The sequence below is a fragment of the Mesoplodon bidens genome (genome assembly GCF_964165515.1).
Source record: "Mesoplodon bidens genome assembly, chromosome: 15".
Classification (NCBI taxonomy): Eukaryota; Metazoa; Chordata; class Mammalia; order Artiodactyla; family Ziphiidae; genus Mesoplodon; species Mesoplodon bidens.
The window spans coordinates 16,444,819-16,471,315 of NC_138171.1; the positions used below are offsets into that span (position 1 = coordinate 16,444,819).

Here is a 26,497-nt window from a genome sequence, read left to right on the forward strand (position 1 = left end):
GTCACGTTCGTGGTCCTGACCGTGTCCGATACTTCCTTGCTTCTCTGCAGCCCTGGAAGATCCCCGGGAGTCCAGGGCTGGTGTCGGAGCCCAGGAGATGTCGCAGGCCGTCCAGATTCGAGCATCGAGGAGGCTTGGGTCAAGCGCTCAGACGGGCTCCGTCGCTGTGAAAATCCCCCCACCCTGGCCTCACCCCGCGGAATTCCGCAGCCTCGCTGACTCCAGGTGGAGCACCAAGCACAGGGAGACCCGGGGAAGTGCAAGCAGCTCGACAACGAAGAACAACGCCCACTCACTCACCTGACCGAGAGGAGGAAGCAGGCACACCCCAAAACCCGTTCCATAGCGAATCCTTTGCGGAGGGAGGGACGAATGAAGAGAATAACAGGAAATGACGTCAGGCGCACGTGCTTCGCGAGGGGCGGGCGTCAGGCGTTTGAGAGGCGCGGCCACCGCCCCGCGCCTGCGCAGCCACCGCCTGCCGCGTTGCCTAGTCACTGGGGTGGGAGGAGCACGAACAGGGGGCGGGGCGCGTGTCTGAGTGACGCAGGCGCAGTGCTCCTCCGAAGGGGCGGGTCGCCCCCTCCGCGGATTTAGATCCGGGTCAGTCAGGCGCCGCGATCGGAGAGAGACGATCTGAAGTGATCGGACTGGCTCACCGGAGTGCCCCTGCCGCGAGGAGGTGCGTGCCCAGACGTGACGGGGAGGCGCCGCGGCACCGCGTCTCTGCCTCCAGGCCCGGTCTGCGCGCTGGCGGCTTCCTCTGGGCCCTCCCGCCTCGCCTCGCGTCGTTTCCCCGGCGCTGGCTGCCTGGGCCGGGCAGGGCCTGCGCTTCTCCGCGCCCCCTCCGCTGCTGCGGCCTGGCCCTGCCCGAGCTCCGCTCTCTCGCCCCTTCCCGCCTCCGCTGCCCCCGCCCCGTCCCTCGCCTCCGCCCTCTCCCGCTCGTTCGTAGCTTCCCCTTTTCGGTTTTCTCGGCCGCTCTTTGCCCTTTCCCGCCCTTTCCCGCTCGTTCCTGAGCCCCAGTCTCGTTGTGTGCCTCTTCGGCTCTGCCCCCGCCTCCTCCTGCATCCCTTGCCTATTGGCCTGACCCAAGTCTCTCATTCTGGCCCGGGGAGTATCCTCAAGGGGCAGCTTTCCAGCGGGAGACCCCGGGCGGGCACAGCTAGGGCCCTGGACAGCTCCCCCTTCTCCGAACCCCCCAGGTCCCGACCTTTCCCTCCATGTTTAAGCACGACCGATCCAGTTTCTGGGTAAAAAGAATTAACATAGTGCTTTTGCACCGAGAGTGTAGGGGTTGAGTGAGTAGAGAGAAGCGTGAACGTGTCTCGTCTCGGGGGCCGATTGTTGCAACTTAGTCTTGTTTGCATCTTCCAGAGTTGTTGGACGCGATTTTCTTTCCCGGATTCCACGCTTCCTGGTGGGCAGGGAAATGTTGTAAATAGTTAACGTTGTGATGACACGCTTACGCGCAGATCCTTTATTGATCGTTCTCAGCTCTTTTCAGGGTCCTGGAAATTTGGACCTAGGCTTGAGGTTCAAAGAGGTATTGGTTAAAACTGCAAGATGTAAGTAAGATTGTGAGACATAACTCTTCGTTGAAAGTCAGAGAAAATCAGGAATTTTCCCTTTTGATGGAGGAACTTAAAAGAATTTTGTGTTTTCTGAAAGGTTAGGGAAAATCCGAGGCCCCTTGTGATTTGACTTAAAACAAAGTAGAAGTTTGATCTTTGGGGGGATTGTTCAATTTCAAGAAGTTAGGGCAGTAAAAACTGCAAGAACGCCTCCCACAAATTTAATGTTAATGAAGAAGGGCAAATCAGGTACATGTTTCCCGGAGTTAGTTGTACAGCTCTTGATTTGAGTGAATGGGAAGCTGGGAAGAGGGAGGAGCATAATAAGCCTTTTTGTAATTACAGACATGCTCTGATTTAGCTCTTACGGTCATGCCTAAGATTCACCTTTGCCCTGGGTTAATATAACTGAGGGAAAAGATGAGTAATCAAAATGCTGGAAGTCTGAGACTAGTTTAGTTGCAACTTCATTCCTAAAGTTTTAGTCTGTAGCCAGTTTTATTTTGGTCTGTTTTGGTTTTTAACTGATGGGTCTTTTAGTGTGTCAACAAGAATGTTAGCTAAGTTTGTATTAACATCTAGAGATCACCTGCAGTAATGTTAACACTGTATAATTAAAAGTTCCATGTTTGAGTGCAGAGCATCTTAGCACAGTGTTAGGGCAGGAATGAGATTCCAGTCCTTACAGGAATAGGGTTCACAGTCCTGGGGTCAGGTTCTCCCTTGTATCTCCCTTGTATCCCCATATTCTTCAGCAGGAAGAATTTGTTTATAGACTACAGAAGCACCCTTTTAGATGCTGTGGAGCTTCAAAAATAATAGAATATGTGATCTTTGCTCACCCCTCTCCCCAAGTATATAGGACGTTATTGTGTATCTGGGAGAGGGTCCTCCTCTGAATCCTGAAGAATTAGGAACCAGTGAAATGTGGAACTGATAATGTTTCCTCAAATTGATGTACTGGTTAAGTAAACCAGCAAAATACATATGGGGAGTGTATTTAAATTTTTTGTCTTAAGAAGTTGAGGTGAAAGCTAGCTGAATTCTTTTGAGGCTGTTTTCAGTGCTCCCCAGAGAGATCTGCCTTAAATACCTTCGACACATTAATAAATGAAACAAATAGTCTTGATCACTTGCTTCTTAATTTTGCCACTGGTACTACATGTTTACATTATATCAAACATGTTATGACACCGTGACCTGTAGAATATTAGAGGTCTCACAATAACATCAAACCCACCCCTGAGAAATGATCAGATATAGAATCAGAGAGGATCCAGGGATCCACAGAGAGCCACTGCTCCCCCCGAGAGTGCCTAAGGGCATTCTAGAAATAGAGAAGGTAAAGTGAATTCTTTGCTTCAAAAATTCCCCATCTTTTTTGTTTTATTTTTTTGTTTTATTTTTTTTCTTTCTGATTCCCTGTGATATGTTTATAGAGACTGATTTATGCTTTGTTCAGGATGTGGTATTAAGAAATTTTTTACCCTGAGTAAAAAAAAAAAGAGGGAGACTAGAGTCAAAGAATTGATTAACTTCTCTGTTGTATCTCTTGTTGCTTTGGTTGGTCTCTCTCCCATCATTTTTTTTTTTTTTTTTTGGTTTAAATATAAAAATCAGGGTAGAAGAAGTGGAGAACTTTGGTTAATCAAGCTAGTTGATTAAGTGGAGATCATTTAAAGGCACATCTGTAGAATAATAATTTCAGTTTTTTCCTTTACTTTCTACCTCTTTTTTTTAACCTAATTTTGTTTTAAGTTTGTTTTTGAGTTACAAGTATAGTTCATCTATTCTTTTTTTTTTTTTTTTTTTTGCGGTACTCGGGCCTCTCACTGTTGTGGCCTCTCCCGTTGCGGAGCAGAGGCTCCGGACGCGCAGGCTCAGCGGCCATGGCTCACGGGCCCAGCCGCTCCGCGGCATGTGGGATCTTCCCGGACTGGGGCAAGAACCCGTATCCCCTGCATCGGCAGGCAGACTCCCAACCACTGCGCCACCAGGGAAGCCCTAGTTCATCTATTCTTGTAAGAAATTATTTGAAGCTAAAGAAAACAAAGGTTGAGTGTGGAGTAAGCAGTATCATTGAAACATGTTTGCAGTCCTGCCTTAGTAATGGTAACATCTTGATACGTGTGTATGAATATTAATATGAGTATAAACATTGATATTTGGGTCAGGATTGCTTTAGAGAAACGCTATCATGTGTCACAAAATTATTCTTACCTGAAATGTTTAGAGCTGGATGAGACAAACATTCAGTAGTGTTTTGTTTTGTTTTTTTAAATAAATTTATTTATTTATTTTTGGCTGTGTTGGGTCTTCGTTGCTGCACACAGACTTTCTCTAGTTGTGGTGAGCGGGGGCTACTCTTCGTTGGGCTTCTCATTGCAGTGGCTTCTCTTGTTGTGGAGCACAGGCTCTAGGCGTGTGGGCTTCAGTAGTTGTGTCGTGCAGGCTCAGTAGTTGTGGCACATGGGCTCAGTTGCTCTGTGGCATGTGGGATCTTCCTGGAGCAGGGCTCGAACCCATGTCCCCTGCATTGGCAGGCGGATTCTTAACCACTGCGCCACCAGGGAAGTCCCCTCAGTAGTGTTTTAAAGCTCAGAGTCCTATATGTTGAGCTTTTCCCGTGTATTTCTGATGCAGAGGTCATTTTGTCTGTAGGTTTCTAGACTTCTACAACTGGAGAGATTTCCCCTCCTGTTAAAAAGTATACTTAAACACAGATTTTAGGTGACGTAGTTTCCAAAACTGTGTAATAGGATATTGGCATCAAGTATTTGGACGGTTTAAATTCCATCATAATAAATATACTTTTTCTGTATTATTTCTTGTGTCTTCTCTTAAGAAATAAAACGTACAGTTTCCTAGTCATTGAAACTTCCTTTTAGAAGTAGAAATTTGCTTTTTCTCCCCCTAACAAGCAATGGTAGTATCAGGAATATAGATTTTAACAAAAGTATATGTTTGAACTCACCTGTTTTCACTTTGTTCATTTTATTTTTATTTTCTTTTTAGTATTAACGGGACCATCCATAGTAGTGTAGAACTTTCACAATGAAATCTGAAGCCAAGGATGGAGAGGAGGAGAGTCTACAAACTGCTTTCAAGAAATTAAGAGTGGATGCATCAGGGTAATTAAATATGGAATATATTATTGGGGAATTGTTTACTAGATTTAAGTAGACATTTCCTCAGGGGAGCTCTTTCTCTTCTAAAATTTCTTTTTATTTGTAGAAGGTGTCAATGTTAATAGTGTGACATTTTACCAAATTCTGTACAGCATTGTTTTACTTACAAAAGAAACTCTTCTGTTAAATTTTGAAAAGTAGGTGCTCATTTGTACTCCAAGGCTGGGGTTTCTTCTTAACTTTGAGGAGGGTTCCCCTTCCCCCTCCCCCCTCCCCCCACCTCTTTTTAATCAAACATTAGGCAGTGTCCCATCAGAGAGTTGCTCATACATCTCTAGGGAATCACAGTATTTTTCACTAAAAGTGAATTGGCTCAATAGGAATCTCTGCTGACATTGTCGATTTCATGGGCTCTGATTGCTGACCCTATCACTATGGAAACCTCTGTTCATTAGGGTTCTGTCACTGAGATCAATAATCTTGGACCCTTTGGCCAAACTAATTAGAGCACCTGCAGACCAGCTGCCATCTGAATGTTAATATTTCACCCTTTGCAAAATGTTCTGTGCAGGACACTCTTCATCCCCCTTCTTTGCCCCAGGCCAGAAGAAATCTCAAAGTTTTAATGGATATAAGAATATTTCATTTCATGAATGGAAACTGAACACTCCACAGCAAGGAGGAAATAATGATTGCTCAAATTTAATACTCATTTACTATGCCCTAGACACTGGCTTAAGTACTCTGTACACATCATCTAATCCTTACTACCAACTTAGAAGATAGATACTACAGAGTATACTATGTAGCTTACAGAGGAGCCACAGATGAATTAAGTCACCTGCAAAAGGTCACATTGGTAAGAAGTGGTAGAGCCAGGATTTGAACCCAGACGGTTTATCTCCGGAACCTCTGCTCTTAACCATTCCTTTATATGGTACCTTGAAGACAACATGAAGAAATGCATTCGGTACCTGGTGCATGTAAAATTAAATAGTTCTTAGTTGTTGTTATAGCTGTCTGCTTATTGCTAGTACTATTTTTGGCTTACCAAATGAGAGAATTTATGCTGATAGATTGGCACAGTAGCTGTTACAGGTGCTTACACTTGTTTCCATGATACTTCAAATAAGTATCTTCTAGTGATTTTCCAATATGGTCATCTTGCCATTAGAATTGATTAGTACTTTATAAGCTATTTTGGGAAACAGAAACAAAGCAGAAAAACAAATAGTTCCAGATTGCAGTCATAGTGTATTCCTTTGTGATTTCTGGTATAGAAATGTATATTTTTTAATCAGGAAAATGCTAGGAATGTATAAATGCACATGTACATGTATCCCTTAGTGTATAAATTTATATAACTCTTGATATACAGACTTCTTTCCTGGTGTTTTAAGAAGTCGGAACATAAAATTAAGCTAGTTCCATGCCCCTAAAAATTACTTGGAACATAAAAAAAACTTTTCAAAATATCTGTACAATATATGGTCAAATATTATATATTTGTAGCATGCGCTCTACCTTGAGTAAAATTATGGAAAGAGAAGGAGCAGTGGAGAACATTCGAGAAAACCAAATAAGAGTACAAGGGGTGAGTCATTACTGTGACTAAGCAGAATAAGACTTGTATAGTGTATCATACGTTTCTAGTTGTTTTGTATTGTTGCTGATTTACGAATGGAACATGTGAGGTACTGACTCATAAAGTAACCAAGCCTTGCCAGGAATTTAGCATGATCCTGTTCAACAGGTTTTGGTTTCTAATGGTATTTGTCTTATCAGGACAAATCTTTATATATTTATTGTAAAACAACATAGTCCTTTTCATCAGACTATAACATAATACATGCTTACTATGGGTAAATCACAAAAACAAAAAAAAGGATAAAGAAGTAAAAAATCACAATTTACCAATACCGCAGTTAATATCTAGATCATCTGTAATAACAGTGTTCACTTTTTTTACACAGTTGAGGTCATAATATATGTGTAGGTGTTTATCCATGCTGTTTTCTCTTACGTTACAAGCATAACATAATATTATGTTATAAACATTCTCCCATGTCATTAAGAGTTCTTTGCACACTTAATTGTTAATAAATTCCTAATATTCCATTGTACAGATTGGCCATAATTTATATAGTACGGTATTTTCTATTTTTAGACATTTAAGGTTATTTTAAATTATATTTTAGTGAACATCTTTTTACTTAGTAGATTGTCTCTTTCTAAAGGATATTTATCAAGACTACAGCATGTATAGTAGGAGCCCCGTATATGTGTGTATGTATGTGTGTATTGAAAAGGTCCAAAAGAATTTGATGTTAAATGTTAATGTTGGTGACCTCTGGGTTGTGAGATTATAGTTGATTCTTTTCTCTCTTTTAAATTTTTTCATCTTTACTGGGAACCCATGTTACTTGTGTAATTTTAAACTGCAGAGATTTATCTCTGAGTAATATTTCAAGTTTATTGGTTGTAAAAATTAGAATATTTTTGTATAAGTTGTATACTGTTTGAAAAAGTATTCATTCAGATTGAGTCTCCTAAAGTTAGATTGAGTCTCCTAAAGTTTTTGCTCCTAAGCTTAGTGTCCATGGCTCTGGTTTGCCCATATAAAGTAAGTGGTCATTGTCGTTAGCATTCTCCCTGGACATAAGGCCTGATCTGCCCCAGATAAACAGCCTAAAAGTCTATTTATATCCCACTGCTGGTTATACTTAAGAATCATTCTTTGGCTTATGATTTTGCAACTACGAGCTCTTAGGGATCCTCCAAATTTGGTTTTGGAGGAAAATTTACACTAAAGGCTGAGCAATTCTTGAGAAACCCAAACTAGAAAGATAACAAAGGTATATTAATACCTTTATACAAGTTGCAATTGGGTTGGTGAGAGCAATATGTTCTCCTCCTTTCATGGTTTTATAAGCAGTAAACTTTGTTCTTGTCTTCAGGTCCATAGCATCTCTGTCTGTTGCAGAAGGCACAAGTGTCAGAGCATCAGTCAGAACAGCAGTGGATGACACCAAACCTAAAACCACATGTGCATCTAAAGACAGTTGGCATGGGTAAGAGCTTCTCATTGCAGATGATTTTTATCCCAACACCTTAACATACTATTGGATTTTCTTTCCTAAGTATCCAGAAAAGAGTGTTATGATATAGAACCCAAGATACACCGGTTAAAGAAGACCCTTTCTTCTCATTGTGAATTTGCCTGAGACTTGCTGTATAGCCTGGAATGTAGTCAATTCTTATAAATGTTCTATGTGTGTTTGAGAAGAATGGCTCTCCTTTAATCATTCTTAGGTTTTATATATGTCCATTAAATTAAGTTTAAAAATGTGTTATTTATAGGATCTTTTTTCAAATAATTTTTTTTTTTTTTAGAAATAATCTGCCTAGTTCTCTAGCTGCTGTTAAGGTATTCCTATTGTTTTTGGTATTCTCCAGTTAGTTGTCCTGCTTTAATGTGTGCTTCTTGTATCTATAGATTCTCTTCTTGCATCAATTCAGAAAATTTCTCAGCCATCATCTCTTAAAAAATTACCTGCGTTCCCATTCACTGTATTCTTTCTTTCAGAGACTCCAGACTTTTTATTCTGTTTTACATACCTCTTAACTTCTACATTTTTCCAAATCTCTAAGTTTCTGTGCTGCTTTCTAGGTCAAGAGTTGGCAAACTTTTTTGGTAAAGGGTCAGAAAATAAATATTTTAGGCTTTGGAGGCCAAGAGGTGAGATCCAGGGATATTTTGTAGGTACTTAAAAAGGAAGAAAACTCCTGCCCTGCCCTGTTTGCTTGATGTTCACCATCCTGGCTGGTGGACACACTTTGTGTTCAGTCGCTGAGACAGTCTCAGGCTGAAATGATGAGCCTGGTGGGATGGGTGGGGAGGGAGCATTGCCAGGGTCAGTTTTACTCTCTGCCTCAGTGGCACCCAGATTCCAGCACACCCTCTCTCCTCCAGAGAGCCTGGCACAAACTGAGATTCTACCTCTCAGTACCTAGTGACTGTTGACGGCAGAGCCCCAACATGTAGATGGTAGCCAGTGAGGGCCCCAGGCCGTGGTGTAATGCACATGTCTGCTGGCCAGGAAGACAGGCACAGGGAGTGGAGGGAAGAGCAGGGGCAAAGCGGGGGGCACCGCAGGCATGTCTGCGCGGCTCACAGTTCTAGCCTGTGGGAGCAGTGTCTGTGGGCTGTACATAAACAGGTGGGGGACCGGATTTGATTCACAGACTGCAGTTTGCTGACCCCTGTTGTAAATAATTCAGATTTATCCTCCAGTATTTTCTTTTCTTAGCTGTATGTATTCTGCTGTTTAGCCCATCTATTTAGTTTAATTTCAGTTACAAAGTTTTTAAAGTTCTGCTTGATTCTGTTTTCCAATTTGCTTGGCAATTTTGAGTCTTTTTTTCTCTTTGCTCAATTTTTTTTTTTTTAATTGACTATTTATTTATTTATTTATTTTTGGCTGCGTTGGGTCTTCCTTGCTGCACGTGGGCTTTCTCTAGTTGCGGCCAGCGGGGCCTACTCTTCGTTGTGGTGCGTAGGCTTCTTGTTGCGGTGGCTTCTCTTGTTGTGGAGCACGGGCTCTAGACACGCAGGCTTCAGTAGTTGTGGCCTGCAGGCTCTAGAGTGCAGGCTCAGTAGCTGTGGTGCACGGGCTTAGTTGCCCTGCGGCACGTGGGATCTTCCTGGACCAGGGATCGAACCCGAGTCCCCTGCATTGGTAAGTGGATTCTTAACCACTGCACCACCAGGGAACTCCCTCAATTCTTATTTATTTAAAATTGTATAAAATGTTACAGTATGTCTGATAATTCCCAATATCTGAAAACTTCAGAGAGTCTAAATCTGTTTTTCAGCTGTTCCCAGTGATAGAAATGAATTCTAAGTCTGCTCTTCTATTGAGTAATCACGGCAGAGTGGCTATTTGTAGCATTAGTCCCACAGGGTACTGAAGCTGCTGTGCTGCATTCAGGGCGTGGAGCACAACATTGAGGTTTTACAGCATCAGTCTAAGTTGTCTGTGCAGGGTGCTTCTCCAGACCCACTGGTCAGAGGTTCCCAAGCCAAGGGTTGGGCAGGGCAGACAGGTATTCTGCGCCAAATGTTTCGTCCAAGAAGTGTGATTTAAAACTACCCTTTACCTTTCCTGTTTCTATACCTTGGTAATAAGGAGATGTTGACATTTTTTGAGACTCAGAGACTTAGGCAGCTTGAAAATAGAGATAGGCACATCTCTTTGGGGGAAACTTATTTAGACTCATAAACCAGAGAGGTGGCAAATTTCCAACTACCTTAAAGAATCTCTTTAGGAGACCTCTGTATTCCAACATCTTCTTGTGCATTTTTTTTCCTCTAAGGTCTACAAGGAAGTCTTCACGAGGAGCAGTGAGGACCCAGCGTCGTCGGCGTTCTAAGTCTCCTGTCCTTCATCCTCCAAAGTTTATACATTGCAGTACAATAGCTGCTTCTTCCAGCAGCCAGCTCAAGCACAAAAGCCAGGACTCCCCTGATGGCAGCAGTGGGCTGGGAATTTCAACCCCAGAGTTCAATGCAGGAGAATGCTCAACTTCTCTCGATACTCATCACACAGGGGCAGTTATTGAGCCTTTGAGAGCTTCGGTTCCAAGGCTTCCATCAGAGGGTAAGGAGGAAGACTCCTCTGATGCTCCCCAGGTCTCCCAAGCAAGTCTCAAGGCCAATGATCTCTCTGACTTTCAATCCGTTTCCAGGCTAAACCAAGGCAAGCCATGTGCATGCATAGGCAAGGAGTGCCAGTGTAAGAGGTGGCATGATATGGAGGTATATTCCTTTTCAGGCCTGCAGAACGTCCCTCCCTTAGCCCCAGAGCGAAGATCCACGCTGGAGGACTACTCTCAGTCGCTTCACACAAGAACTCTGTCTGGCTCCCCCCGCTCCTGTTCTGAGCAAGCTCGAGTCTTCGTGGATGACGTGACCATTGAGGACCTGTCAGGCTACATGGAATATTACTTGTATATTCCCAAGAAAATGTCCCACATGGCAGAAATGATGTACACCTGAGAGCAAGAAGCTCATTCCTGTGCTTTAACCAGTGAAGGGTTGTCAGATGAGTTAACGGCAGACCTCGCGGCCGCTTTGGGTGAGGAGACATCTCCTTCTGCTCACTGTGCTTGCAGTAAAAACTTTTCTTGGCATCTCAGTTAATCTTCATTCTTTAAATTTAACTCTCTGAGTTCTTACATACCCACCAAGGCAAGCCGATCAAAAGAACAATCCCTCTCATTTAGAACTGTTCCTGGGGGATGAAGAAACAATTGCTTGACTGGTAGCAGTGGGTCTATGGTGAAAGCCTTTGAAAAACAATTTTTCAGCATTTTTCAGATCTGTTTAAGATTTGGGTGCCAAGGAGAATGAAATGTGGTTTTGTACCTGGACTGAACATTTGTCATGCTGTAGTTGCCAGCCCAGAGTATTAGAAGTTTTATGACTGGTTTAAACCAGCTCTGATTTAATGCAAGATTTATTGTGTCTTTAAAGGTTTCCTATGTTATTGTTAAGCCGGAGATCTAAGGTTTAGATTCAGTATGAATAAACTAGCTGGCCTGCCCTGTATTGTTTGAGAGAATCATTAACCATCACTAAATAAACCCCTGCTGGTGCTCTTCACCTGAGACATGGCACATGAAGTTTCTTATGTGAGAAGTGACTTGGAGTGGGGCTGCTTCCGTTGGGGGAGGGGGTGTGATATTTGAAACTGCTGTGCGTCTTCTCCATCTCCGGCATTTTAGTACATATGGCACGTTTCAGTCACTTGCAGTGTAGATCTCATACCTCAGTTTCAAACGTTCTGGATGGATATTATCTCTTTGTACTGCCCTCCTATCCTGGCAACCCCCAAAGAGAATTTTATACATGCCATATCCAGTATTTAATGGCCAACCAGCCCCACGGTTCCCTCCAAAGTTGGGTAAAAAAATCTCCTCAGTGTCAGCTGGAGGATGAATCCCTTTCTTTTCCAGGTGGCTCCACAGTGAATTTTATGTATGCCATATAACTTAATTCAGACCATCCTAAGCATACTTATCAAATTTAGTGAAAATTTGTCCAGCCATTTTAACGTGTTAACAGAAAGTTTGTTTCACTTTTATTTCGATTACAATATAGGTTTTACTCTTCACTAAAACATCCCACTAACTGTGGAGTTGATTCATGACAGTGGGGTTTGGGCTTCATAAATAGGTGATTTGTACTTGGGAGAGGTGGGAAGGGTATTTACTGGAAAAGCCCTGAACTTAAGTAGTGAGAGACCCCAGCTAGTTACTAGTTTAGTATGAATTTAGTAATATCTGAAGGCTCTGGTTGGAGCAAGAGAGCCTTGTCATCACAGTGCTAGAAACTTAACAGTTTTCTTAATGCTAACAGAAGGTGCACTATTTCAAATAACTGAGGCAGAAGTTCTGAAACTGTTTGGTCTCAGGACTCTTACAAATTTGAGGATCTCAAAGAGCTCTTGTTTATGTGGGTTATATTTACCTGTGTTTGCCATATTAGAAATTAAAACTAAGAACTTTTAAGACTATTTATTTAAAAATATTGAAGAATCCACAAATCCATTTAAGTTAATATAAATAATATTTTTAATTGGAAAACAACTTTTCCAAAACAAATATTTAGTAAGAAGAGTGGCAGTGTTTTACATTTTTGCAAATCTCTTTAATGTTGGACTTAATGGAAAACAGCTATATTCTCATATTTGCTTCTGCAATCTCTTGTGATATCCCATGTCGTATGACCTCTGGAAAACTCTATACACTTGTGAGCGAATGAGCATGAAAAAGACAAATGCTGTGTTAATATTATGAAAATAGTTTTGACTGCACAGATAACCCTGATGGAGTGGATTCCCGGACCACACTTTGAGAACCACTAATCCTAGGCTATTAGAGCTGGTTGTAAAACTACCTACCTCCCCATCCCTGACCTCCACAACTAGTGTTTTGCTTCACCTTTTTTACTAGAGAGAAGTGGAGTAAATTGGGCTGAACATGTTACTTGAATGAAAATTATTCCTAAGTCTCTTAAGTCCTTTTTAGTTTACTTATCAAACCAGTGATCTGGTTATTTACTTAATTCTGTATATTAACAGAACAGTCACCAGAGAATGATGAATCATGCACATTCCTTTTATACAAGGTTGTTAGGAGGGGTGTCAGGATTGAAAAGGACCAAGTTCCAATGGCCGAGTAACCTGTTGAAGAAATCCAAACTTGGATGAAAGCTTAGGCATTCCAGACTTGCAGGAAGGAGTTGTAAGCGTTTACATCTCAGTCAAAATCTTCCTCAAAACATGAATCTTGAAGCCCTCAGTTACTCTGCTCACACCCAGATGGGCCAGCTTTAGTGTGTCCCTGATTAGAACGTTTGACCTTTTGTGAGTGCAACTTATGGGACCAGTGTTTTTGTCAAATGCATCCTGGAAAATGGATTCAGATTGTGGCTTGAGGAATTTTTACCCTGATGTTTTGGAAGGTGGCATCCTGACATGTCCCTTTACTTAATAGCTTCATTGAACATTCATTCAACAAATATTTATCAAGTGCTGACAACACACCAGGCACACTATACTATAGGTGCTGGGACTAGAACAACATCATGTCCTCAGTGCAGAAAATGTTACGGAGAGAGAAGGATTAGGAGATAGTAAGGGCTGGGACGAGGGGAGGGGGGGTTGCCATTTTAATTGGGGTGATCAGAGAAGCTTCTGTGAGGAGGTGACATGTGAGCAGAGACCTGAAGAAAGTGAGGGAGTGAGCCATGTGGATGTTTGGGGGAAGAGCATTCCTGGCAGAGGACAGCAAGGATATCTGTGGCTTGAAGCAGGCGAGGTCCAGAAGTGTGAGTTAGGGGCAGATGTGGTGGCCCTCAGAGGCCATTTTAAAGGCTTTGACTCCTGAAGAGATAGGGATCTTTTGAGGGGGTTTGGAGGAGAGGAGAGACATATCAGACTTGTCTTTCAGAAAGAGCACTGGCTGCTCTGTAGACTACGAGGGGAACCAGGAGAAGGACGGGAAGGAGGCCATCAGGAGGCTCCTGCAGTAGGCGGTGGTTTCTAGTGGTTTGGACACTTGGCCGTGCGGGAGAGAAGACGTATCCCGGGATTATTTTGAAGGTATGGCTGATGGATATAGGGTGTGAGAGAAGGGTTGGTATTAAGGATGACTCCAAAGGTTTTAATACACTGGGAGTTGGCTGGAGGGGCAGATCTGGGAGGAGACCTTGGGAGTTTGGTTTTGATCTTCGCAAGTCTGAGATGCTCATGAGATACCATGTAGAGATGCTGAGTTGGAGGTTGGTTATGTGACTGAAGATCGAGAGAGGTACAGGGTGGAGATACAAAGTTAGGAGCCCTCAGGATGTGGGTGTTAATGAAAGCTCTGCAACTGAAGGAGATCACCTAGGAAGTAAATGTAGATAATCAGTCAGAGGACCAAACTCTGGGCCATTTTGAAGGTATAGAGATCAGGGGAGTGAGGAGGAAGCAGCAGAAGACTTGAGTGGGAGCAGCCAGTGAGGCAGGAGGAGAACCAAGAGACGAGCCCTAGAAGTCGAATGAAAAAGCGTCTCGAGAAGAGAGTGGTCAGTTGCCAAATAATGCGCAGAAGGGAAGATGAGGACACCCAGTACGTGCAGGTGCCAGGCACGCAAAGAGAAGCCAGAGTGCCAGGCAGGCACTTAGGAGGTGTTCATGTACTGTGTTTGTTTGTTTTTGGAATCAAGGTAATCTTTGCTTCAAACAGCTCATAGTTTGGGGGGAGGAGCCAGTATGTGGGAAGGCACATAACCCAGCCAGGTAACTTGTCTGGGAGGTGAGGCTTCTTCAGCTAAGTCTTTGATGGCTGAGAAGAAACTCAAGTGGATATCTGTGTGCATTTCTTCTCTCTCTTCTGGAGTTTCAGTTCCCTCCTCTCCACCTTCCCTAGGAAGCAGCCGTGCTTGAGAAGTTGAGAAAGAAATAGAGGAAGCAAGTGACTGCCCCCTCCGACCAAAGAACAGAACTAGGGAGTGAGAAAAACCCTGTGAAAAAGAGAGAATGGGATAGCTACCTATTAAAAACAGTTTAAAATTCGTCCCAAGACCATTCTGTTTGGTTTGAAGAACTTGGTTTTCCTAAGAAAAATCTGTTGTAATGCACATGTGGCCACAAGGGGTCTCCCTTTCCTTGAAACTCACTGGTTTAAAGGGAGATGCAAAAAGGGATGGCTGGTCACATAAGGCCAGTACAAAATTTGGCAAAGAATTTACTTAAACTTTAAAGAAATCAAAGTGTCCCTTTACCAATAACACAGTTTATCAGTTTAAAGAAGGAGAAACCACAGGGTAACGTTGAGTAAACATGTACTGGGAAGATTAAGGAGTGCTTCAGTGTCAATGTACTTAATACTTAGGGGGTGATTCTTCCCTCTTTGGTGACTATTTTATTAATCATGATAGTTTGAAAAGCAACTTGTCATGTGATGATAATATTGATATTAGCTAACATTTATTAGGTGTTTAATCTGTTCTAAGCCTTTTTACAGCACTAACTCACATAATACTCACCCAGCCATATAAGGTAGGTACTATTATCCTTAATACTAAGAATCCTTTGAGATAGGTACTTTTACAGATGAAGAATTTGTGGCTTAAAGAAATTAATAATTTGTCCAAGGTCACACAGCTTGTGAGGGGCAGAACTGGGATCTGAACACAAATCTAACTCCACAACTATCTACCTGACACAGCCGATGGTAAGTGGATGCATGAGTTTGTACATCATTAAGAAACTGTTTCTTAATTTGAAAACATACAGTGGTTCTTTTTTTTTTTTGTCTGTCCAGTTTTCCCAGCACTACTTGTTGAAGAGACTGTCTTTTCTCCATTGTGTATTCTTGCCTCTTTTGTCATAGATTAATCGATCATAGGTACGTAGGTTTATTTCTGGGCTCTCTGTTCTGTTGCATTGATCTATGTGTCTGTTTTTGTGCCAGTACCACACTGTTTTGCTCACTGTAGCTTTGTAGTATAGTCCGAAGTCTGGGAGGGTTATACCTCCAGCTTTGTTCTTTTTCCTCAGGATTGCTTTGGCAATTCGGGCTCTTTTGCAGTTCCACATAAATTTTAGGATTATTTGCTCTAGTTCTGTGAAAAATCTCCTGGGTATATTGATAGGGATTGGACAAGATGACTTTTAAACCCCTCCCCATTTGTGTGTGGGGTTTTTATTTTATTTTATTTTATTTATTTATTTTTATACAGCAGGTTCTTATTAGTTATCTATTTTTTACATATTAGTGTATATATGTCAATCCCAATCTCCCAATTCATCCCCACCCCCCACTGCCCCCACAGTGGTTCTTAACCAGGGATGAGAGTCAGATTCATCTGAGGAGCTTTTAAAAAGAATGCAAGTGCCCAAGCCTTCTCCCAGGACAATCTAATTCAGTAGGTTGGAGATGGGGTGGGACTCTGGAATCTGTTCATGTTTTCAAGTTCTACAGGTGATTCTTACACGTACCCACCCTTGGTAGGGAACCACCATACGGAGCTGTATGGATGAACAGTGGCTACACTTATGCAGGCGGAACAGCTCACTAGAACACAGTAGCCACCAGCCTTAGAACAGGATTATGGTGATTTGGCTGGCATTTAACTACAAAGGGTATTGAACTCCCTCTGGCTTCCAGTTTGAGATGCTCTTTCCTCTCCCCTGGAGAGCAGAGCTGGAAAGAAACGTGTGATTTCCAAAGACCCATCAGAAGTGGCAACAGCAGAACTCTCTGGGGGCAGCACTGAGGTGCTCTCAGCTGTGAATTGTGCAAGCAGGCTGTCGGTCAACCCGCGGGGGGAGCGAGTCAAAACCCAGATGATACAGTCTTTATCTACTGCTTTTTGCTGCGTGTCAGCTTGGCAAAGAACCAGCAGTAGAGAGCTCTGAGGCTGGGTGTTTCTACCTGGGGGTGAAATGTGGGCAGAGGAGGGCTCTTTAAGACAGAGGGTTGTGAACGAGGAAGGAGCCAAGTGGTAAGAACCAGGATCAGCTGGGCTGAAGGGAGAGAGGCTTTTCTATCCATTCCTTAGACAAGAACACATCTTCTGCAGCGACTTTAAGTGGCCTAAGTCATTATGGGATTTGGAGTAGGACAGATTAGTCTGAAGTCAGATAATAATAGTTGAATGTTCTCAAGTCACTTCTGTGCTTGCTTTTTTGGTGATTTCTAGCCTCCTCCTCCCCCGTCTCACACACACACACACACACACACACACACACACACACATACACACACACACAGCTTCCTGTGCTTGGTGGCTCCTACCTTTCCCAGAATTACTCCATGTTCCTGGTAACCCTGGGCTCAGTTGGAATTTCCAGTCTTTAGCCTTGGCCACTGCCTCTCGTCATGGAGATTTATTTGTCCCTTTCACTGGATTTTGGTGGGAAACTGAGTGCTGGTCAGTCCCTTTGCTCTTGACCCTGCCCCAAGAGCTTTCTGAAGTCTGGCCTCCCAGGCTCTTGGGACAACACAGCAAAAGAGAGCTTGGAAAGGGAATTTAAAAAAAAAAATCACGATCCTTGAGTATTTCTGAGGCGACCTCATTCCAATACAACCAGCAACACTGTGTCTCAGAACTAGAGAGAGGAGGGCAGTCTCCCTGCCCGTCAGAAGAGAGAAAGGGAGTGATCCGTGACCCGTGCTTCTTGCACTGTGCTCTTTCCAGGGTTTTCCCAGGGTTGGGGGGAAGGGGGGGAATTTGGGGTTGTACTAGACTCAGATTCGCTTTGCCTTCCCAACTCTTGTCTCCAGAACCTCACCTCTCTTCCTGAGTTCTCTCCTCCACTCTCAAAAGCATATGTGAACCCATGCCCCGTTCCCTTCTCTTTAGGTCACCAGATTCCTTTATGGGGTTGGCAGTGGTGCTATAATAGCCCCAGGTCCTGCAGGGGCATGTGAGTGGTGCTGGGGCTGAGATTTGCTAACTTCTATGCTCTGGGGGATTCTAAGTGCTCCGGGACCGGGTGTCCTGCTGGTCTTCCTCTCCTCTCCCTGCCTGCAGACTCAGGGGACCAGGAAGGTGGAAGGGAGCTCTTACCCAAGAGAAGAAAAGCCACCAAATCTCCCCAGCTGCCCACGCTTAGTTCTCAGCTTCCCGTCCTCATCCCTCCAGCCACTCCCTGAGTCTGAAGCCCTAGCCCAGTTTAAAATACCCCTCCCACTTTGAAGGAGGCTGGGCCGGCCAGGGGGTTATTTTGGGAGCAGCTTCTGAGCTCCAATGGCCTTGTTAGGGCAACACTGACCTTTCCATCCCAGGAGGAGGGCAGGATTGGAGAGGGGCGGGGCAGGGGTGGGGGAATCACAGCCCTGCACACCCACCGGGGGTGGAGGAGAAGGGGGCCAGCGGGCTGCAGGAATTCAGCCTCTGGCTGGGGGTTGTCACCGAGGGGGAATTTCTCCTCTTTGAAAACGGACTGGGGACCCCTCCACCCCACCCCTTTCACTGCACTTCTTAAAGGGATCACACCGTTTTTCCTTTGACTCCATGGAAGCCAGGTTTGGGACACTCCGTGGACACTTTGAACCTCTCCTTCCCACTTCCTTCCCAGCTGGCAGCCTTCCTCTGGCTGAGTGAGTGGGGGCCTCTCAGGCATGGCACTGACCAGCCGACCCAGTGCTGACTTGGCTCCTGGGTTCCTTCAGCCTCGGGTGGCATCTTGCTTACCCCCTCCAGGGGCGCAGTGAGTCCGGGGCGGGGGTGGGGGGGGCAGCCCTGAGCTGCTTGGAGAGAGTCGCTGGCACCACCACCCCCATTGCCCTCTCCCCCGAAGCTGGAGGACGGTGAGGTGGTCAGGGGCTACGATGAGATGAGCGGGGGCCGCTTTGACTTTGATGATGGCGGGGCGTACTGCGGGGGCTGGGAGGGGGGAAAGGCCCACGGGCACGGACTGTGCACGGGCCCCAAGGGCCAGGGCGAATACTCGGGCTCCTGGAACTTTGGCTTTGAAGTGGCAGGTGTGTATACCTGGCCCAGCGGAAACACCTTCGAGGGATACTGGAGCCAGGGCAAGCGGCATGGGCTGGGCATAGAGACCAAGGGACGTTGGCTGTACAAGGGCGAGTGGACGCATGGCTTCAAGGGACGCTACGGAACCCGGCAGAGCAGCAGCAGCGGTGCCAAGTATGAGGGCACTTGGAACAATGGCCTGCAGGACGGCTACGGCACGGAGACCTATGCAGATGGAGGTGAGCCCGGCCTGGGGCCTGCGGACCTGGGGGAGGGGCCAGGCAGGGTGAGGAAGACGGGTGGAGGGTGGGAAGATCCAGGGGCAGTACAGCACCAAATCAGAGGTGCCAGGATGTTATCTGCTGTGTGGCTTCGGGCAAGCGGCTCCGCCTCTGTCTGCATCCATTTCCTTGTTAGTAAAGTGGGGTCAATAACGGAGCTATTGAGAGGATTGGCAGAAGTGCTTCTAATGCAAGGCCTGCCATAGAAATACACATTCAGTAAGACACTACTGCTACTGTTGCATGCTAGGTGTACCATCAGATGTGGACTATGCTCCAGAAGAATTGGTGTCTAATGTCAACTTTGCCATGAAAATTATTTCCAATCAATAGATCATGAAGTATTCATTCATTCATTCATCCATCCATCCCCCCACCTACTCACCCATCCACCCACATATCCATTCATCCATCTATCCACCCACTCATCCATTCATCCATCCATCCACCCATTTATCTGTTCTTCCAACCATTCATCTATCTATCCATCCATCCATCCACCCATTCATCCGTCCACATATCCATTCATCCATCCATCCACCCAGTTATCCATCCATCCATCCATCCATCCATCCATCCATCCATCCATCCATCCATTTATCTGTTCTTCCAGTCATTCATCCACCCACCCATTTGTCCATCCATCCATCCATCCATCCATCCATCCATCCATCCATCCACCCATCCATCCAAGCATCCTTTCATTCAGTGCATATTCCTGAAGTACCACCTATTCACCAGGCACTGTAAAAAGGGTTCGATATAAAGAGGAACAAGATACATCCCATGGGTTCAAAGATAGGCTTGTGGACAAACGATTATACACAAGTATTCACAGAGTGCTGTGGCAGAAAAGAGAAGTTAGATTTGAGGAGGTCAGGGGATGCTTTCGAGGAGGTGACATCTGAGCTGAACCTTGATGGGAAAATTATGTTTGAGAGGCAGATAGAGAATGGCCTCAGGTGCAGGATGGGCTCCTGACTGGGCTACCAACTGGTGAATGTCTGGTGAGGGCCCACCCTCGAATGCATCTGGATGTTAACAGGTTGTGTCCCTGGAGTTTCTATGGCACTATGGCGGCCACGCAACCCTGGCTGGAATTGAACAAAATCTGGCTCCACGTTTCCTAATTTGGTGACCTTGAGCAGTTTGCGGAACCTCTGCAATTCAGTGCAGTTAAGTTCACCAGATGTTTATGCCGGGCACTACACTACACACTGGGGACAAGCAGAGAGCAAGCTTCAGATTCTCCAGTTACCAGATGGAGATAATCCTTGCATGCTTGCTGGACATCAGTGACCCATGCAAAGTGGTGCAAGTATGCATGTGCCGAAAGATCCTTCCTCTTTCCCCTCCCCAAACCACGGTTTGTGTGTGTTGGGGGCCTGGATGTGAGTCGCAGGGACACACATTTCTGGGAAACTAGAGGCCGATGTCCCAATATGTCTAAAACGGGGGAAACCCATTCATTCATTCATGGATCACCAACTATGTGTCAGGCACCCTCCCACAGTGAGTCCTAGGGGCCAGGGCCGTGAGCAAGCAAAGTCCTCAGGGACTTCCCTGTCTAGTGAAGAAGACAGAAATAAACTGGAAAACAAACATATATGCAATTTCCAGAAGTTACTAGTGTTATGAAAAAAATAGCAGAGAAGGAAGAGGGTGATGTTTTTGGATGGGGGGGTTCCTGAGAAGTAGGGTGGAGAGGACTAGAGAGGGAGGGAAGACCCCAGGCAGAGGGAATGGCGACTGCAAAGGCTCTGAGGCAGGACCGGGCTTGGCACGGGTGAGGAGATACAAGAACACTGGAGCGGCGGGATCCGCGTGAATGAGGGGAACAGGCCGGGCTGATGGGGCTGCCGCTGGCGTTGCAGGCATGGGCCAGGTCACATAGACTTGCAGGGCCTTGGGTTTTAGCCTACGTGTGTCCAGGAGCCTAGAAACGTGCGTCATCGGAAGGCCTGCCTCCCCGGTTTGTCAGAAGCCCAGACTCTCCTCCCGAATGAGACAGCCCCACATCCAGGGCGCCTGGAAACCTCATAGATCCTCTCCCACGAGTGCAACCCTCCAAAATTAGATGTGGCCACTGCTTCGGAAAATCTCTTTAATCAACCTGTCATCAGTTCTCCCAGGGGTTGTTAAGGACCTGCCCTTTGCCCCATCCTGGACAGTGTTGAGGGGAATGTGGACAAATAAGATCCTGTGATTAGGTACCATTGGGAGTCAGGCAACCCTGGATTATTACCCTCCCCCTATCGTATTATTTGATCTCTTGGAGCTTTAGTTTCCTCATCCCTAAAATGGATTTATACTAATCTCTCCTAAGATTTCTCATGCGATAAATGTGTAGTGGCCATTATTACTATTAACTATCATCAATTCATTCAATAAATATTTACTGAGTGATTATTAGGAAGCCAGTGCTACACTACACTGGGTGGGTGGTGGGCGGGTGGTGAGGAGAGTGTAGAAATGAGCAGGATGGGAAAGGTCCCTGCCTTCCAGAGAATCTAAGAAAAAATTGTGTTGGGTGCCAAGCAGGGATGTGCCAGGGACTAAGGGAGCAAGAAGCAGGCAGCTAACCAGACTGAGGCAATCAGGGAGGCTTCCTGGAATAAGTGGCAAGTGGAGCTCTGAAGTACCAGAATGAACCAGGTGACAAGGGTGGAGGACGCATGCTCCAGGTGGAGAGAACAGTGTACAAAGACTCTGAGGTCCAAAGCTTGCCATCCAGCAGATATCAAGCTGAAACTTTCATCTTATCCCCAGTTTTGAGAAGTACTGAGCTAAGCGATAATATGTCCCCTTTCCTCCACTCCCTACCTTACCTTGCAGTCCAATGTTACAGGTGTCTGCCTGCTCCAAACCAAAGGAAAGAGTAGATTTCCAAACTGGAGATGTTGACTCATTGGCAAAATCAATTTATTGGATCATGACCTGCATTTTAAAAAATGAAAGAATAGAATAGAACAGAACGGAATAGAAAATATCAAAGTGTTTCATAGAGAATGAGATAAAGTATTGTTTCCTGAAATGTTTGTTCAGTTGGAGATATATGTATATATATATACATATATGGATATATGTATATATATTGTGTGTGTATTAAAACATCTGTTTCTACATTGATGACTACTGTCTACTAATATCTCCACACAAAGTACTTAATCAAGAATAAAAGATAGCCCTTTAAATTAAATTCAACAATATAGAAAATTCGCACATTATTATTTTTTTGATTTCATGGTAGATTAATAAATTATTCATCATGGGCAAAAAAATGTGGTTATGTGTGTGTCATGATTCAAACATATATATTTTTTACTGCAGGTCACGGTCAAAAAAGTATGAATATCACTGTTCTAAAGTGACTTGACCTGGCATCTTCATGGAAGCCTCTGCCACTCCTAAATCCACAGACCTTCTCTCTTCCCCATGCTTGTTGCTTTGGCTACAAGTTAAGCTCCAATTCTTTGGTGGGAAGGGTAAGGTGGTCAAGGCAAAGGAGCTCCAGCCTCCCAAACTCTGCCCTAAGCCTCCTGGCACCCCTCCCCCGCCTATAGCCCCACATTCCTCCCCTGGCCATATATAGCAAAGCTAAAAATAGCTGCTGACTTAAAAGCCCAAAGCCAGCATACACCCGGTCCTTAAGTAGTAACGTGCTGCCTGGCGGTTTCCACAGACTCCAGGACTAGAAGGGCCACTAGTGATCTTTGCTTTCCTCGGATCTTGGCCTGGGCCTGAGCCTTGGCCTCAGAGGCCCATAAATGGCCTGAAACTGCAGGCAAGATGTGTGCATATGTGCGTGGACTATCTGTGTTTTTCTGGGAGATATTTCCTCAAAGAGCCATCAGATTCTCCAAGTAATCTGGTGCTCAGATCAATTCCAGAACCATGGGTCTAGTGCAATAAGCCCCTCCCCAAAATGTGCAGTAGGAAAAATCAAGCCCAAGGTTGCCTTTTTTTCATGAAGTTAATAATAATAATAGTTAACATTTTTGGAGTAGGAATGATGTGCCAGGTGCTGACCTTGGTACGTGGCATGTGTTGTGTTATTTAAACTTTCACAGTAACCTTACGGAGAAGTACTATTGTTACCCCTCTTTTATAGAAGAGGAAACTGAGACAGATAGTAAATATTCTCTCATGGTCCTCTAGCTGAGAAGAGGCAGAGATGGAATTTGATCGTTGTAAGTGATAGTTAAATATTTTATACATATTATGAATCAGTATTTTAATAAATGACAGACAACTATACAAAATAATCAGGACTGGCTACATAATACGGGGGACACAGTGCAAAATGAAAATGTGGGCCCCTTCTTCAAAATCAGTAAGAATTTCAAGATGGTGACAAGAGAGCATTAAGCCAAGTTCAGGACCCTTCTGAGCAGAGTCCTGTGTGACTAAATGCCCGTGAAGCTGGCCGTGACAGTAGTAACAATGGTCTTGACCGTTTGTTGAGTGTTTACTAGTTTTTATCAGGCTCTGCGACAATAGTAATAACTGTCTCTACCATTTACAGAGTCTTTACTAGTCTTTATCTCTCAGGCTCTGTGCTAAGAATCGTACATTCATTATATTAGTGAGGTTTATTTTTTATTTTTCCTTAACATAATTTTTTATATATATTTTTTATTAGTTATCTATTTTATACATATTAGTGTATACCTGTCAATCCCAATCTCCCAGTTCATCCCACCACCACCCCACCCTCCCACCCCCGCTTTCCCCCCTTGGTGTCCACGTGTTTGTTCTCTACATCTGTGTCTCTATTTCTGCCCTGCAAAACGGTTCATCTGTACCATTTTTCTAGATTCTACATATATGCATTAATATATGATATTTGGTTTTCTCTTTCTGACTTACTTCACTCTGTATGACAGACTCTAGGTCCATCTGAGTCTCTACAAATGACCTAATTTCATTCCTTTTTATGGCTGAGTAATATTCCATTGTATATATGTACCACATCTTCTTTATCCATTCGTCTGTTGATGGGCATTTAGGTTGCTTCCACGACCTGGCTATTGTAAACAGTGTTGCAATGAACATTGGAGGGTGCATGTGTCTTTTTGAATTATGGTTTTCTCTGGGTATATGCCCAGTAGTGGGTCTTTTAAAAAATTATTTATTGGGGTATAGTTGATTTATAATGTTGTGTTAGTTTTAGGTGTACAGCAAAGTGAATCAGTTATACATATACATATATCCACCTTTTTTTTAAAGATTCCTTTCCCATATAGTCCATTACAGACTATACATAATCTGTAATACAGAGTACTGAGTAGAGCTCCCTGTGCTTTACAGCAGGTTCTTATTAGTTATCTATTTTATATATAGTAGTGTGTATATGTCAATCCCAGTCTCCCAATTTATTATTGAGGCTTCTTAACACCTCTCTCATCTACTACACTAGCAGCTTTCAAATTTTTATAACTACAACCCACCTTAAGTTATGTATTTCCCATTGTAATTCTATGCACACACACACAAAAACATAAAACTGAAGCAAATCATCATGAAACAATATTTCTCTTCCTATATGCTGTACTTGCTATTTTCTCTTTTATGAGATATTATTGATAGAATTATTGTTCTCTCTTGTTGAGAGAATTAAATGATGCACTGATATACATAAAATACTTAGAACAGTGTTAGGCATGTGGTTAGTGCTCTTATTATTATTATTACATACTGAAAAAATGATATTTTTATGTTTAAGTATGAGACCTGGGTCAGAAACGCAACCTCCTATGCTCTGGATACAGATTTCTTTATCCTTCCCAAAGCTGATGACTTAAGCTCATTTTAGCCCAATTGACTCTGAACATGGGAGCTAAATGAATTTGCCAGGCTAGAGACCTGAGTAATACCTGATGTCACATTATCTGGGCCTGTGATATGTGTTCCTTGAAGCAACTTAACCTCCGTATTTCTTTACATATTTGCTCCGCAAAGGAATATCGTTTCTATTGATCTATGTGTCTATCTTTGTGCCAATATCACACTGCCTTGGTTAGTGGAGCTTTAAAACAAGTTTTTAAATCAGAGTAAATCCTCCAACTTTGCTCTCCTTGTTCAAGACCCTTTCGATTATTCTAGATCATTTCCATTTCTATATATATGATAAAATCAGGTTGTCAATTTCTACTAAAAAAGCCTGATGGAAATTTGATTAAAAATGCATTTGATGGATTATGCTGAAGTATATTCAGCACAACTTCACAATTAAGATAAGCATAAGAACCAAAGGCAATTTGTAAAGAAGTGACTGTATTATCTCTTCACTAGAGAATTTTAGAGACCCATCCATATAGGTCTATGGTGTAACTGTCTTGTTGCTTTTTAAATTCTCTTTTTCCATTTTCTTGGATCCTAGTTAGTTTTCTAACAATTTGCTGCATTGTTCATACTGATGCATTCATTACATTCATTTACTGTATGATTATGAGTAAAATCATTACAGAAAAAATGCATTTGATCTACACATCAGTTTGGAGAGAATGGACATCTGAACAGCAGTGAGCCTTCCAATCATGGACATGGTATATATCCCTATTTATTTAGGTTTAATTTTGTTCGGCAAAGTTTTAGAGTTTTCAATGTCTTGCACTTTTTTTTTTTTGGTAAAATTAACAAGTATTTTACTTTTATATGATATTACAAATGGCATTTTAAATTTCATTGTTCCAATTGTTCACTGCTTTTTCAATCCTTTCACCTTGCTAAATTAATTTCTTAGTTTTGGTGGGATTTTTTGGGGGGGGTTGTTTTTCAGATTTAAAAAGAATGTCTTTTAATTTAGAATTTCTTGATTGCTATTAAAACTCAAGTGTAGAAGTCTTAAGAGAATCTGATGGGACTAAAGGAAGCCTGTGTTACTTAAACACTTGGGGCTTAGAGTAGCCAGATCTGCGTCCAAATCCCAGTGGGGCCACTTCTTAATTCTACACACATAAGCATATCATGTGAGCTCTTTCACCTTCCATTTCCTTTTTCCATTAGGGATGTCAAAATCTCCCTCAAAATGTGATTGAAACAATGAAATGAGATAATACATAAAAAGGACTTAGGATGCCTGGCACAGAGGAAATGCTGAAACATATATTCTCTTTTCTGTGTTTCTTTCACAGTCCAAAGGGCGAACTAATTCAGGATGGCCTGAACCACAGCTGCCTCCGTTTGGGGAAGAATATTTCAGTACAAAACCTAGCTTTTGATTTTGGAGCACTTAATAAGCCAAGACTTTGCTTAGTTCTGCCTTGGGTCCTGCCAGTGTAGATGGAACCCAAGTCAGGCATGATTCCATTTCGAATGTAGAATCAGCATAATTTAACCTCATCTTGAAAATCTCATGTCCCAGTTCACAGCCAGGGGTCAGCATGATAGTCGTCTGGGCCTGCTGTTACAGCAGCTTCTTGGCATTTATCCGGGACTCCAGGGGAGCACAGTGGACCCTCAGTAAGACAGGGAAGTGGA

The 26,497-nt window shown here is 43.6% G+C and overlaps 2 protein-coding genes across 2 annotated transcripts in view; both read left to right on the forward strand.

Moving 5' to 3' along the window:
* The first annotated feature begins 587 nt into the window (after positions 1-587).
* OSER1 (oxidative stress responsive serine rich 1) lies at positions 588-11,368 on the forward strand. Its single transcript, XM_081257348.1, has 4 exons — positions 588-682; positions 4,587-4,702; positions 7,657-7,770; positions 10,076-11,368. Exons 2-4 carry the CDS (start codon positions 4,626-4,628, stop codon positions 10,755-10,757), a joined length of 873 nt encoding a protein of 290 aa, XP_081113474.1. The 5' UTR covers positions 588-682; positions 4,587-4,625; the 3' UTR covers positions 10,758-11,368.
* Positions 11,369-18,594: 7,226 nt separating this feature from the next.
* JPH2 (junctophilin 2) overlaps positions 18,595-26,497 on the forward strand; it is a gene marked incomplete at its 5' end in the record, with an annotated part of 63,611 nt that continues 55,708 nt past the window's right edge. Inside the window, one exon of the mRNA XM_081258011.1 lies at positions 18,595-18,973. Within this exon, the coding sequence (XP_081114137.1) occupies positions 18,595-18,973 (379 nt within the window). The remainder of the gene's footprint in view (positions 18,974-26,497) is intronic.